The 14,980-nt window shown below is 58.6% G+C and overlaps 1 protein-coding gene across 3 annotated transcripts in view; it reads right to left on the minus strand.

The window, feature by feature from the left end:
- SLC4A2 (solute carrier family 4 member 2) overlaps window positions 1-14,980 on the minus strand; it is a 60,101-nt gene that overhangs the window by 23,713 nt on the left and 21,408 nt on the right. For all 3 annotated transcript variants that reach the window (XM_033165173.1, XM_033165172.1, XM_033165174.1), the window contains 3 exons: window positions 5,991-6,128; window positions 2,148-2,331; window positions 16-299 (listed from right to left, as the gene is read on the minus strand). In XM_033165173.1, the coding sequence (XP_033021064.1) occupies window positions 16-299; window positions 2,148-2,331; window positions 5,991-6,050 (528 nt within the window). In that variant the 5' untranslated portion in view covers window positions 6,051-6,128. The remainder of the gene's footprint in view (window positions 1-15; window positions 300-2,147; window positions 2,332-5,990; window positions 6,129-14,980) is intronic.

Here is a 14,980-nt window from a genome sequence, read left to right on the forward strand (position 1 = left end):
GCCCGCCCGACCTACCTGCACCCCCTCCGGAGAGCCGTGCAGCAGCAGCAGGTCCTCGGGGGTCTGCTCTGTCTCGGTGTCGCAGGTGTCCTCATCGGCCTCCTCATCTCCCTCCTCGGCCTCCTCCTCCTCCTCCTCTTCGATGGTGGGGGTCTCCCCAGGGACGGAGGGGCGCTGCGGCTGCGCCTGCTTCTCCTTCTTCTTCTTGGCCTTCCTGGAGATGCCCTTCTTCCTCCGGGTGTCCGAGGGAAGGTGGCTCGACAGAGGGTGGTGGATGTGGTGGGACGACTGGCGGTGGTCTGCGGGGAGAAGCGGCAAGCGGCGTTGGGGGGCGGTTCTGGGGAGGAGGGGGCCTCTAGGGCCACCGGGAAGCTGACCCAGAACCAGCACAGCGGTGAGAGAGTCGGCCGAGGACCTGGGAAAGGCTGGGGTTCAAATCCTCCCCTTGGGTGGGACTTTGGCCAACCCAACCTCCCTCGCAGGGTCGTTGTTGCAGGGATTAAATGAGGACGGGGAGAAGCATGTCGGCCACTTTTGCCTCTCCCAGAAGGTGGAAGAAGCAAGAATGGGATAATCTGTCTCGGATCTGGTCCTCACCAATAAGGAGGAACCGATCGACCAAGTAGAAGAACTGGGAAACTGGGGAGGAAGTCTTTTATGGTATGTGGTGGTCTTCTAGTAAGGTCAAAGCTTACTGGGAAATGATATATAATGAATTGAAAAGGATGTTCAAAATAATTTTATTGGGGAAAAAAACCCTAGAAGCTTTTCTTTTAGGAATTATAGGGTTAAATTGTATAGAAATTTATTTATGTATGCAACTACAGCAGCAAAAATATTACTTGCCCCAAAGTGGAAAGAAGCAGGAAGTTCCAGCAAAGGAAGAACGGATGAAAAAACTTATGGAATATGCAGAAATGGCGAAACTTACCGGAAGAGTAAGAAATCAAGATAAACTTTTTATAAAAGAATGGAAATGGTTTATTGAATATTGACAGATAAATTGTAAACAGATAAAAACATTGGCAGGGTTATTGTAATAACCTTCAGTTTCATAAGAGTATATATTTACAGCAGATAATTAAATGAGCAAGTTGAAATGAACTTGGATTTGCAGAAGATATTAAGAAATAAATTTAAGGAGCCGCAGAAAAAGGGGGAAGGGAGTCAAATTTTGGAATGTCAAATTGATTGTACTGTAAACCTAATGAAACATATAAAATTGAAAAGTTTATATAAAAAACTAAAAAAGAAAGAGAGAAAGAGAAAGAAAGAAAGAAAGAAACTGAGGAAGAAGTGATCCTGTCCTCCTGGGTTTCAGGATACAAAGAGGAAGCTGCCAAGGTTGCAGGTTCAATCCCCATGTGGGGCAGCTGCAGATTCCTGACTTGCAGGAGGTGAGACTGGATGACCCACAAGGTCTCTCCCCCTTCTAGGACCTGCCCTGAGCCTTGGTGACGAGAGGGCCTTCAAGTTCTCTCCCCCCAACCAGCTGCCATCCCTGGACTAGATGGCCCCAGGAGGGCCCTTCTGAAGCTACCAATCCATGAGTGTAGGAAGTCTTCCCTTGGCCACGGTGATTCCAGGGACAAGCAGTGCAGGCCAAGAGGCAGGGCAAAGGGGAATCCCCCCCCAGAGATAGACTTCTTCAGGACATGGGTGCTCCACTCAACTGCCACTCACAGGCCCACCTGAATGTGCGAGACACCTGCTTGGCATCTAGAAGGCGCCAGGCTCACTTTCCAGCTGGGGGCGGGAATGAAAGGGCCGGAGGAGCCCTGGTGCCTTTATGGTCCGGTTTTTAAATGTATATAATATAGCTTTAATTCTATCAATCTTTTAATGATTTACACCCCCCCCCACCCCGCACAATATTTTTAGCTGTCCTTATTTTTATTTTTAAGCTGCCTTGAATCCCTGCCAGGGTATAAAATAATAATAATAATAATAATAATAATAATAATAATAATAATAATAATAATAATAATAATAATAATAATATAAAAACAACAACAACAATCGCTCTGCATTCTCCCCCCACCCCATTTCCTCCCCCCGCCCAGTCTGCCCCTCCAATCTCTGGAGGCTCCTCTCCCCCCAACCCCCAATGCAGGATCCCTCCTTGCTTCCCCCCCCCCGCAACTTACACTCAAAGTCCTCCTCGCTGTAGCTCCGCCCAGCCTCCTCCACATTGCGCGGGTGCGAATCCTGCAGGATCTCCTCAAAGCGCTCCACCCGCAGGGCTTTGCTCAGGTCCTTCTCTTCCTCCTCCTCGGCCGCCTTCTGCGCCCCAAAGGTGGGCGACGTGGGGCTGGGCCCATCCTGCTCCGGCTGCGGAACAAGCCCAGAGGCTGAGAGGGAAGGAGAGAGACCCCCCTGTGCCCTGCGCCCCACCCCCACCTGCATAAGCTCCACCTGCTGAGCCTGACCGCCCTTCTCCGGGATCCAGGATCAGCAGCTCTGCCTTGGACGGGGTCAGACTAGATGACCGTTGGGGGTCCCTCTATGAGGCGGGGGAGAGGGCGCTACGCTGCCCTCCCCAGACACAGCCTTGCAGCGAGAGGAGCTTTGCAGGAGAAACCTCTGGGACTCTCCTCCATTGCAGGTTTCTGGAAGTTGGCTGCCTGCCTGCCAGGGGCTCTTCAGCTGCCATTCCTGCCTTGCAGGGGGTGGTCTGGATGCCCACTGGGGGTCCCTCCCTTCTCCACAATGCCAGGAGCTTCCTGCTCCTTTCCCTCCTCCTCCCTCGCAGGCTCCCCAAGCCCTGCAGGATTAACGGGCTGTGGGAGTACTGCATGTGAAAACAGGCAGTTTAAGGGGTGGGGGATGCAACTCAGCAACTCCCCCCCCCAGCCCCTCAAAAGAGACGCTCTGCTTGCCAGGATGCCAGCCATGCCAGGGAAGAAGCTGCCGGAGGGACGTTTGGCACGGAGGGAGGGGGGCAGGTGGAGAAGCCCCCTCCCTCCCTCCCTCCCTCCCTCCCTCCCACCCCAAGTTCCTGCCCATCCCGTGAGTGAGGGGCCCTCTCCCTCCTACCTGCGCCATGCCAAGCTGCTGCTGCCTGCTATGCCCCCCTCCCTCCCTCCTGCCAGAGTCTCTGCGCCTCCTTCTCTCTCTCGGCCGCCGGCCTTGTGCTTTATGATGCTGAGCTCCTCCCGGGGCTGGGAAGGTCACTTCGCCCGCAGGAGGCAGGCGAGGAGGCGGCAGGCGGCTCCGTCCCCTCGTGCCACTCCAAATATTGACGGGGAGAGGCCCCCCCTTGCGCCGGCAGACACCCGAGCAGATTAGGAGGAGGAGGAGGAGGAGGGTCCCCCCCCAGGACTCAAGGTGACAGCGGCACGGAGGCTCCTGCAAGGAGGGAGAGGGGGGGCATTGCTTCCTGGCACCCCAAAAGTGCTGCACGGGGAGGGGCTGGCTGCCCTCCCTCTCCCTGGAGCCCCAGAGGCTGGGTGGGTAAGAGGCTCTCCTCCGCGAGAGAGTTTATACATTGCTATCAGCCAGGGATGATCCAGATGCGAATCCTGCATTGCAGGGGCTGGACTGGATGACTCTCGGGGTCCCTTCGCCCAGGCCCTCTAAATCCCCATTTCTCAAGAGGGGATGCACAGGAAGGCCCCTGAGTTGCCCAAGTGTGTGTGTGGGGGGGCAGGAATATCCTGGGACAGCCCACCCCTGCCACTCCTCCCCAAAGAGCAGCAACCCCCCCCCAACACCACCATTTAAGTCCTGGAACATGTGGCAATAATGGCGCGTGCCTCTGAGCACGTGCAGAGTGCTTTCTCTCTCCGCAGCACAGGCAACAGCCCACGTCCCCCTGGAGCCAAGGGCAAGAGGCAGCCTGCGCTGGGGGGCCCTAGAGATTGAGCCATTACCCCCCCTGCACACGCTCACAGCGCACTCCCTTGCAAGGGTGGCGCCAGGGGAGATTCCGGAGAGATTCACTTTGGGGTCCCATCTAAACCCTTGTCATTTAATTTGCATCTGAAAAGGCATCTGGTCGTAAAATATCTCTGGGTGGTTTACAAGAAATGTTAAAGTTGTCCGTAAAAAGTTTAAAAGGGCTGTAAAGCATTAAAACTAACAGTGGAAATGAATGAAATGAACTCTGAATGAAAGGGCTTCCAACCAGGCACCAGCCACAGAAGGCACTTGGCTGACATCAAGTGGCAGGGAGTTCCACAGAGTACGTGCTACTGCATTAGTCCTACCGGTCTCCCCCCCATGCCTTCCTCTCCCTCAGCTCCCGCCCCTCCCCACCCCAGCAACCAGCTGGTGCCCCCAAGTCACCCAGGAGGGGGCGGGCTCTCCTCCTCCTGCCCCCCACCCAGCAAGCAGCGCCTGGCACACAAGACAGGGGAACTCCTGGCCACTGGTGAAAGTCTCTTCTCCCCCCCACCACACACCCTCACTTGAGGGGGGGAACCTCCCAGCTCCCTTCTCCTTTGCTGAAATGCACCCAGAAACCCTCCATCCCCCCCCCCCCCGCTCTGGCACCCAGGCCTCCCCAGGCGACCAGGTGGCACCCTTGAGCCTGGCAGCGATTGGGGGGGGGGGGGTTGGCCTTACCTGAGGGCAAAGCAAGAAGTCCATGGCAGCCCTGGGGTGGGGGTGGGGTGGGGGGTGGGACGGGGGATGGGTCCCAGCAGCACCCAGCCCTGCCGCCTCCTCCGAGAGGCTCCTTCCTGGGTCACGGGACTCTCTGGTTGCGCCCAGTTGGGGGGGGCGGGGGGAGCAGGGGACGCAGGCAGCCACGCAAAGGGTTAATCATTAACCCTGCAGGAGTGCAGAGCAGGCGGCTCCCAGTGGGGCAGGAGGGGGGCTGGAGGCTGGGTCCCCCCAAGGCCATAGGAGCCAATTCCCAGGAATCGAGGCCCCTTTGGCCCCCCAATAATATATTTGATGGGACTGGGACCCCCAAAGCCAATGGGTATTGCCATTTAAATGGGGTGTCGATGATGCCCCACCTGCTACCCTCGATCCTGCCCCCCCTGTTTCCTCATTCAGGTCAGGGATCCCTGCCAGGAAGTGGGGCTGCTGTGAGGGGAGGGGGCCAACCCAGGCAGGCAGCAGCCGGTGGGTGGGAGGAGAAAGCTCCCCCCTCTGCTGCAATCCCCCCACCCAATTAAAGGGCTGGAGCTCTTTGCACATGCTCTGGAGCTACATCCTGGGAACTCAGTTCTGGGGGTGCTGCAGGTGGTCGGCCGCTGGAAGGGGGTCAGCAGGTTCTCCCCCCCTCCCCCCAGCCTGCTCTGGACCTCTGCACCAGCCCCACCTTGATCAAGGGGGCAAGGACACATATCCCAGCATGCACTGCTCTCCCCCCTCTCCCAGGAGGGCTATGGGTTGGCCTGGGATTCCCGACCCAACTGCAGGGGTGGCAGGTGGAACTGTTATGGGGGGGGCCACATTGCTTCTTGGGATGCATGGAACTCCCCGCTGCTGTGCAACCTGGGAAGCCCCACCTGCCAGGTCCCAGCAGGCAGCAGTTCCACAGGACTTCCTGAAAAGGCTCTGGGGGCTTGAAGTGGGGGGGCAGGGGGTGGCTAGCCAGCACATTGCAAAGCAGGGGCTGCCCCATGGTTCCTTTCCTTCCCCTGCAGGCCTCATCCTGCATGTCTGAGGGTTATGCGGCAGGCAGAAATTCAACTGGCAGAGCTCTTCCCATGCCCTCCATGCAGCTGCAATTTTGCCTGTAAGAGCCCACCTTCACCCTGGGCTCTGTTCTGGGCTCTGCCCCACACGGGACTGGACCCAGCGGTGCCCCTTGGGCTGGGGGAGGAGGTGGGCACCACGTGGCACAGCAGTGCCCGCTTGCACCCATTCTCCTGGCAATGGAGCAAACCGAGCTCACCTTTCCAGAGCATCCGAGTCTGCAGAGCTGGCTCAGGCGTCGGAAGCCCCCCGCCGGCCCCCGCCCAGGCCTCCCCAGCACCCCGTGGCCCCTGTGAGGTCCAGAGAGGCTCACCTGAGGGCCGGCCTCTGCTACTCACCCCCTCAACGGCCCCGGAGACCATGCGGTGGAGGTCGGAGGAGACCTGCGGGCGACTCATGGCGGGCTACGGGCAAAGGCCTCTCTAGCCTTTCTCTTTCTCCCTGGCACTCAGAGGGCAGAGTGAGGGCACCATAACCTGCAGAGAGAAAGAAAGGTCAATTATCAAGGAAGAGACCCCCCAGGGTCATCTAGCCCAACCACCTGCAAGGCGGGAATCTTTTGCCCAAGGTGGGTCTCGAATCCCTGACCCTGAGATTAAGGCCGACCCAGATGAGGGGTCTTCTGCCCGCCTGGCTGCCCACAGGGCAAATGGCACCTCTGGGGGCTTGGAAGATGCCCCCCCCCTGCAAGAACCATCTACAGAGGCCAGGATGGGGAGGGAGGGACTTTTGGCAACGCAGATTCCCCCTTTCCCCTCCAGAGGGGGGTCCCTGATCGTGGCCCCTGCCAGGCGGGCTCCGGCGGTGCCGGCGGGGCAGGAAAGAGCTCCTTCCGGTGCCCAGCGGACGAAGACAGGATCCTGTGTCTCATGAAATAAAGAACAAGGGAATCGGAGGAGGAATTGGGCAGCAGGAGGGAGGCAGGCGGGGGGGGGGAGGAGGAGAGGAGAGGATGGGAAGCAGAGCTTGGCTGGCCACCTGCCAGGGATGCTGCGGGTGCGATTCCTGCATTGCAGGGGAGGGGTGGGGCTGGATGACCCTCGGGGGTCCCTTCCGAGAAGGAGGCAGGTCTGCTGCGGCTGGAGGCTCCTGAGCAGGGAGGTCAGAGGGAGAGGCGGGGGCACCCCTGGAAGAGGACCAGGGAGGTGGCATGGGGGGCTTTGGGGCCTCACTCTCAACACTGGAATTCGTGGACAAAAGTGAATGTCGGAAGATTCCCAACGGATCAAAGGCAGGACTTATTCTTGCAGGGGAGGGATGCCACACGGCTGGATTTTCCTGGAAATGACAGCAGAATGGCATCTGGGTGGGTTTTTTTTTGCCAAATCGGTAAATGTCCAGGAATACCCAGACATATGGCAAGGGTGGTAAATTACAACAAAGCCCCCAAACTTAATATTTTTGGGGAGATGTTAAAGGTGGGGAGAAACAGCTCTGGACAACATTATCCAGATTTTCACTTTTGGGAATCTGGCAACCCTATTGCAGGGCAGAGCTAAACTGTGGAACTCCCTGCCACAAGAGGCAGGCATGGCCACCATGAAAAGAGGACTGGGCAAATCCATGGAGGAGGAGAGGGCGGTGGGTGGGCTCCTAGCCAGCATGGCTGTGCTCTCCCTCCACAGCCGGAGGCAGCAAGGCTCTGTTGGAAACCTAGGGAGGAGTTCTTGTGTTCGAATCCTGCTTGTGGGTTTCTCCTGGGGGCACCCGGTCGGCCGCAGTGAGAACAGAATGCTGGATGAGATGGCTTCCTCCCTTTGGCTTCCCCCAGCAGCCGGGCTCTGTTGATGTCCGCATAGAACCTCCAGGCCCAGAGGCAGTCTACCTGGGCTCTGAGGTGCTATGGGGCATTCGGATGCTGATCCTGCCGCTTTCTCCTTATGCTCTGTTTCCTGGGTTCACCAAGGGCATGTTAGGAGCCCACATGGAAAGAGACCCCTGGGAATTTCCTGCCCCCCGACAGTGTCCCCCCACAACCCCCCCGTCCCGCTGTCTGTGCAGCCTCAGCACCCCCTCCTTCTACAGCCCCCATCTCCCGCCACCGCTTCCCAAGGTGCACTTCCACCTTCAACCTCGCTGCCTTGCAGGGGGTTGGACTGGATGACCCCCAGGGGCCCCTTCCAGCAAAGGTCAGCAGCCTCTTCCTCTGGAAAGGCGTTTGGCGCTGCTGCTTCTTCCTCCTGGCAGATGTCGTGACCTGGGAAGATTCCTGCATCCCAAAGAGGAGGAGGAGGAGCAGGAAGAGGGAGCAGGCGAGAGAGCCGTCTCCCCGCTGGGCCGGGCGGGTGAGGCAGAGGCCACGATTGTCTTGGCCTGGGGCTCTCCCGCGGCAGCGGGTGCCAAGAGCAACGCGAGGCACAGAGGGGGATCGGGTCCCCCCAGGCAGCCGGCGTGGCTGGTCTGATCCGGCCGAGGCTCAGCTCCCCCCCCCCGCCACGAATCGCACTCGTGACTCAAGAGAGCTCTGGGGTTGCCCAGCCTGAGTTCCTGTGCCACAGAGCAGGGAGGGTGGCAGGGGGTCTCAGGGCACCTGGACGGGGTGGGGGGGAAGGCAGCGAGGAGGCTCCTTCAAAGGGGAATGTAGCGTTGGGGGGACCCCAGGGGGTCATCTAGCCCAGCCCCCTGCAATGCAGGAATCGCACGCAAAGCATCCCTGACGGAGGACAGCTGGCAACCTTCGAAGGGCATCGAATGAAAGAATTGAAGGCTTGGGACCCCAAGGGGTCATCCAGATCAACCCCCTCCCCTGAAATGCAGGAATCACAGCAAAAGCGTCCCTGACAGAGCGCCGTCCCACCTCTGCTTCAAAACCTCCAGGAAAGGTGGGTCCTGCCTCAGCTCTACCCAAAAGTGGCCTCTGTGGACGTGCAGAGGGCCTTTTGCTCGGGCTGCTGGGTGGACTGTTCTTTCTGGAAGCTGGACAGTTTTTGCCTCCACCCACCGAGGGCCTGTCCAGACCCCCCACCTCTGATGATTGAGCCCCCCTTTGCCCCCCACCATCGTGGGGCCACATGGAGGTGGGCTCCCCCCCCCTTTGCAGGGTGCTCACCTCGTTGCTCCCCCTGCAACCAGCTCCCCCTGCCTCCAGCTGCCAAGTGAGGGACAGCAGGTTTCCTCCGGCTCTTATGGCCTCCCCCTGCGCCTCGTGACGGCAGCTGAGCTGTGACTGTCCCTCACAAGGGACGCTCACTCAGCCTGCTGTCACCCACAAGGCCGAACTCTGGCCCGCCTGCAGGGAGGGACACACACACACCCTCCACATTCCAGGCAGGACCCACATGGGCACCAGGTTCTCACAGCACCCCACAAACAATCCAGCCCCACCCCCAGGCCAGGTCCAGCAATTCCTGCCCTGCTGGGATTCCTGCACCACAGGGGGTGGGCTGGATGACCCTCAGGGTCCCTTCCAAGTCTTCAAGGCTGTGATCCAGATCTCAAAAAGAGGGGGTCCCACCTCCCAGCTGGCAGGCCCCATGGCATGGTGGGCTCCTCACCTGGTCCCACCCTCCTTTGTGAGGCTCCCTGGCTGGTGGGGCAGGAATCACACTCTGTGCCCAGGCTGACCCCTCCCCAAACTAGGGAGGCCTTCCTCTCTGCTTCTCTGGGCTCAGAGAACAGAGCAGAGTAAGCGGAGGCAGGCGACTCGAGCAAGTGAGCCCTTTCAGAGTCCAAGGAAGCACAAGCAGCCCCTCCCCAGTCCACCCCACTGGAGGGGTGTGAAAAAGAGCCCTCCCTCCCCATTCTCTCTGCCATGACATCCCTTGCTTGGCTGGGGGTTGGACTAGAGGACCTTCAGGGGTCCCTTCCAACTCTCGGGTGCTATGGCTCTGCCTGGATCCTGCCAGCCTGAGGGGCTGCTCACTCCTGTCCCAAGGGCTGCCCCCTGCCACTGCTTTCACAGCTTGCCCCCAACCCCCCCCCCCACCCTTCCACAGGATAGGCAAGTGGGGGGGGCAGAGGAGGAAGAGGATTCCACAGCACCCTCTGCTGGAGGAGCGCAGGAATGCAGACCCCAGCCAAGCACAGAGAAGCCACTTTTTCTCTTGATGGGGATAGGGCAGGGGTCAGCAAACTTTTTCAGCAGGGGGCCGGTACGCTGTCCCTCAGACCTTGTGGGGGGGGCCGGACTATATTTTGGAAAAAAATATGAACGAATTCCTATGTCCCACAAATAACCCAGAGATGCATTTTAAATCAAAGCACACATTCTACTCATGCAAAAACACCAGGCAGGCCCCACAAATAACCCAGAGATGCATTTTAAATAAAAGGACACATTCTGCTCATGTAAAAACATGCTGATTCCCAGACCGCCCACAGGCTGAATTTAGAAGGCGATTGGGCTGCATCCGGTCCCTGGGCCTTAGTTTGGGGACCCCTGGGATAGGGGGGACCTGCTGTGCACCCTGCAACCACCCCCCCGAATATGGCTGGACTCCAACTCCCATCAGCCCACAGGGCCAAAGTAAGAAGCCCCTCCAGACATGATGATTGGCAGCTGGAGGACCACAAGGAGAACCTAGATTTCATCTTCTCGGTCCTAGACTGCATCCAGGTTCATTTGCTAGGGATGGAGAAGTGGGGCAGGCGCACGCGGGGGGGGGGGGAAGGAAGCTCCCCCAAGGCCAGGCCAGGGTCAGAGCCGGGACCCCTTGACCCCGGGTCAAGTGCAGAGGACAAAAGCCCCACACCAAGACCCCAGGGATGGAGAGGGGGCCTCCTTTGGAAGAGGGTCAGCCTGCCCCACCATCTCTGGGGCAGGGGCTCAAAAGACTGGTGCTCCCCCCACAGAATAACCCCCCCCCCCAGTCCATGCACACACCCCGCCCCTCTGAATAAGCAGATTCCTTTCCTTAATCCGGCCGCCCATGTGTGTAGCAGGAGGGGAGGATTAAGGGCCAGTAAACAAATTTCAGATTGTTCTAGGGAAAGCCGAGCTGAGAAGAGGGGGCCAGGCTGGTTCTCACGGGTGGGAGAGTCCGGCGGCCACACACTCCTTCCCCAGCCCAGTAGGAAGGATCGGAGTCACAGGATTGTACAGTGGGACCCCTGAGGGTCATCCAGTCCACCCCCCTGCAATGCAGGGATCTCAGCTCAAGCATCCGGGACTGAAGGCCATCCAAGCTGTGCTGAAGAACCTCCAGGGAAGGAGAGTCCGCAAACTCTCAAGAAAATCAGTTCCGCTGTGGAACAGCTCTTCCCATCAGAAAGTTCTCCCTGACATCTGGTCGGAATTTCCTTTCCTGCAATTTGAATCCATTAGTTTGAGTCCTTTCTTGCTCTCTGGCCGCATTCAGCAGGGCTAAACCTCTGGAATGTGCCCCTGAGGGATGGGGTTGCCCCGCAGCGGATAACACAGTCCCTCTGGGCACGTGCAAAGTGCCTTTCCCACATGCACCACCCGTTGGGGGTGTCTGAAGGGGACCAACCTGCCTCCTCGCTGTTCTCCATCCGCCAGAGTGAACGTTTACTCCGAGGGTGCTGCTTGCAGGGGGGGGGGGGGCAGAGGAAAGGGAAACATTGACACAAAGATGGCCGCCTGCCAGAGGGTTGGACTAGATGTCCCTTGGGGTCCCTTCCAACTCTACAGTTCTAGGATTCCGTGCCTGGGGAAAGCATGCAGTGGGGGCGCAGCTGTTGCAACACCCCCACCGCCTCCCTTTAATCTCAGATACTAATTCACATGGGGGTGGGGAAATGGCACTCTGCACATGCTCTGAACCACTTTGCCCCATTGCATCCCAGTCCTGCTCCTGCAGCCCACCCACCCCCAGGGCCTGCCCTACCCAGGAACTGGCGCCTCTTCGGCCCCCTTCAGGACCCCCATCCCCATGCCCACCCTCTCTGCCTACCTTGGGGTGCCAAGGCGGTCCAGGCCAGCAGCCTCTGAGCGGCACCTGCGAGGCTCCTCTCCCCCGGCTCCTCTCTGCCACGCTGCCAATCTCCTGCCTTGGCACCCATGCGCTCGCCTCTTCCTGAGCCACTCCCCCCTGCGCCACCCAAATATTTCACGGGGCTTTAAGCGGTGGACAAAAGGCCCTTGTGGCAGAGGGAGAGGCTGGTCAGATCAGATCCCGGCCAGGCTGGGCCAAAGTCCCCAGAGCGGCTGACACCCCCCCAGCCCCGCTCAGCGTTTAATTACAGGCTGGCGCACCTCCTGAAGTCACATTCCAGGGACGAGCCCCAACTGGCCCGCCTGATCCCACTAAGGCGATTACGGGGGGGCGGCAGGGGGGCCTGGCAATGTTGCCGCAGAGAGGCAGCCTTTCGCCCTGGTTCTCTGGAGGACAGACTGTGCCCCAGTCTCCTGACCCCGGGAGAGGGGGCTGCAGCCAGCAGGCAGAAGCACAGGATAGAGGCATTGAAAGGGAACCCAAAGGGTCACCCAGGCCAACCCCCACCCCCACCCCACCCAATGCAGGAACCGCAACTGGAGCATCCGTACAACCTCTGCTTGGGGACCTCCAGGGAAGGAGAGTCTCCCCGTCTGAGAGAGTCGGAATCTCAGACTCTCGAACCTTTATTGGCAGTAGGGTTTCCTACAATAAAAACCTGCATCTCACGCTTAAGTTAATGTATAACATTATACCAGACACTTCATTGCGCGTGTGGCTGCCATCTGAATCTTACCCCCCTCCGGAGGAGAGGTCAGGAAGGCGACCTCGCCTTGGCCCAGATGCTGCTCCCCGCCAACAGATGCTGCTCCCCGCCAACAACCAACCGATGAACAAACTTGGACCGAGTGGTCTCCTACCAGGGATGGTGCAAAAGAACATGCATGACCCAGTCTAGTTGTGTCATAGAATCATAGTAGAGTTGGGAGGGACCCCCAAGGGTCCCCTAGGGATCTCGGCTCAAGCATCACCGCTGCTTAAAAGAGTCCGCTCTGTGAGTGGCATTTTCTGGAATCTCCCCTGCAGGATTGGCAAAGGGATCCCATTCAGTCTAGCTAGCATGGAAGCCCTGTGGTCATTCGGGTTGGACCAAGGGGAGAGATAAGTCACCCTGAGGCCATCCCCAGTTGGGTCCCTAAGTTCTTGGAATTTGTTGTCTATCTATCTGTGTCTAGTTCTCTCAAATGCAGGATTTTCCGATCAGTGGTGCAGGGTGTCTAGTGAGATCCCGCTCAGTCAGGATCTCCTTTCTTGCCTTTTAATTTGTTATTAGTTTTTAAATTTCTATGCTGCCCTCCATCACAAGATCTCAGGGCCGCTCACAGATCTGAATCCGGCAGTTTGCGTCCAGCTTCCTAGAGCCGCGGAAAACCAGCTTTCTCCACCTTCCCTTGAGATATTTGAAGATGGATCTCCTCTTGTCCAGGCTAAACATCCCCAGCTGCTTCAACCGTTCCTCATCAGGCTTAGTTTCCAGACCCTTGACCATCTTGGTCTCCCTCCTCTGCCCACCTTCCAGCTTCTCAACATCCTTCTTATAATGTGGCTCCCAGAACTGGACCCAGGACTCCAGGTGGGGTCTGACCAAGGAAGAATCCAATCCTCTGGAGGGCACGATCCGAATTCATGGCTTCAAGTTGCAAGAAAGGAGATTCTGACTAAATTGTGGGAATAACTTTCTGAGGGCAAGAGCCGTTTGGCAGTGGAGCTGTCTCCCTCGGAGGTGGTGGGCTCTCCTTCCACGGAGGTTTCGAAGCAGAGGTTGGATGGCCATCCTCAGGGGCCTCAGCAGGGGGTTGGACTAGAGGACCTCTGGGGATCCCTTCCCACTCTGCGATTCTAGGATTCTAAGGCTTTTGCAAGGGAGCCTGCAGTCGGGAGGGAGAGAGGCACAGGCGCTATGAGAAGAAGGTGAAAAACCTTCCAAGGAGGACGAAGGTCACTCTGTGAAGGGATCAAGTTCAGCCACATCCTTCCTGCTCCTTCTATTGGCACCTCCGCCCTCAGGGGGGGACCAGGGACTTTTTCTGAGAAAGCTGGCCAGGATTGCCTCTCACGTTTGCTCCACACCTCCCCAAATCGCTTCAGGACCCCCACCCCCATGTGCTGAAACAGGCACAGAGGGCCCCTCCTTGTTTGACCGCAAGGGGTCAAGTGGTGTTGCCCGTCAAAGGGGGTTTAAAACGGGGGGCGGGGGGGGGGTGAAGAAGGACAGTGAATCTTGGGGGCTTGGAAGAGGTTTGGCTTCAGCAGGGAGAGATGGAGATGGAGACAGAGAGAAAGATGGAGAAGCCTTTGGGCTTTGATGGAGTTGCCTGATTCACTCCTGGGCCACGAGAGCTAAGAATCCTGCAGTTTGTAGGGACCCCAGAGGGTCATCCAGTCCAACCCCCTGCAATGCGGGACCCACAGCCAAGGCTTCCATGACAGGTGGCTGAAAAACCTCTGAGGAAGTCTGTTCGGAGCAGCCGGCTTTGGCCCCCCCTCCCTCCGCTGGCCTCTCTGCCTGGACCCCAAGAGGAAAGGGGCTGGCCAGAAAGATCCTCTCTCAATTGGGCGCCCTGAACCAAAGCAGGGCACCTCTATCCTCTGGGGGTGGTTTGCACAAGGCTGGGCCTGAACAGCCCCAATGAGGACTAGAAAGTTGCTTCTCGTGAGAGTCGGATTCCCAGACCCAGTTTTACACGGTCTGCACTGGCCCAATGAAGAGGAACGGGGTGGCCATGCTCTGATGCACAGAGAGAGGCTGCCACCCCCCAGTGGGGGACGGGGGGACGGGCTCCTTAACCCCTAGCAGGAGAGTCAGTGGGGTTTCGTCGCTCCCCTGCCTCTTCCAAACACCCTTTGGATCTCTGCCGGTCCCTGACACAGTGGCGAGAGAGTGGGACAAAGACATGGGGGGGGGAGACCTGGATTCGAATCCACGCTTGGCCATGAAGCTCAGTGGGTGGCATCAGGAGCGGTCCCTGCTCTCTCAGCCTAGCCTACCTCACAGGGGTGTTGGGAGGATAAAACAGTGGGGGGGGGGAGAAGAACCATGCACGCCCCCTTGAGATGGGATTGGCATCATGCAATAACCAGGAGGAGGCAGCAGTTCTCCAGCTGTGCAATGGGCAGAGACGAGCTCACAGGGTGGCATAGTTGCCCGGCTCTGTCGCTCGGCCCACAAGGCCACCCCAAAAGTGACTGACTGCTGGGGGTCCCCTCCAAGGCTCCAGCATCTGCTGCCACTCCCCCCATCTGCCAGCTTCGCCCCCCCCTGCAAAGCCCCGGAGGGAGACCTGGGAGGGCAGAGCCAGCGCCAGGCGCCTGCCACCCGCCCAGACCCAGTTAAAAATAGCCGCCTGCCTCCTCCGCAGAGCAAGTAAGACTATCCTGAGGATGAATCACGAGAGTGCCCCCCCCCCCCGCCCTTCAGCACGTGCTCAGAGGCT

This window comes from Lacerta agilis, chromosome 12 (genome assembly GCF_009819535.1).
Source record: "Lacerta agilis isolate rLacAgi1 chromosome 12, rLacAgi1.pri, whole genome shotgun sequence".
NCBI classification, from domain to species: Eukaryota; Metazoa; Chordata; class Lepidosauria; order Squamata; family Lacertidae; genus Lacerta; species Lacerta agilis.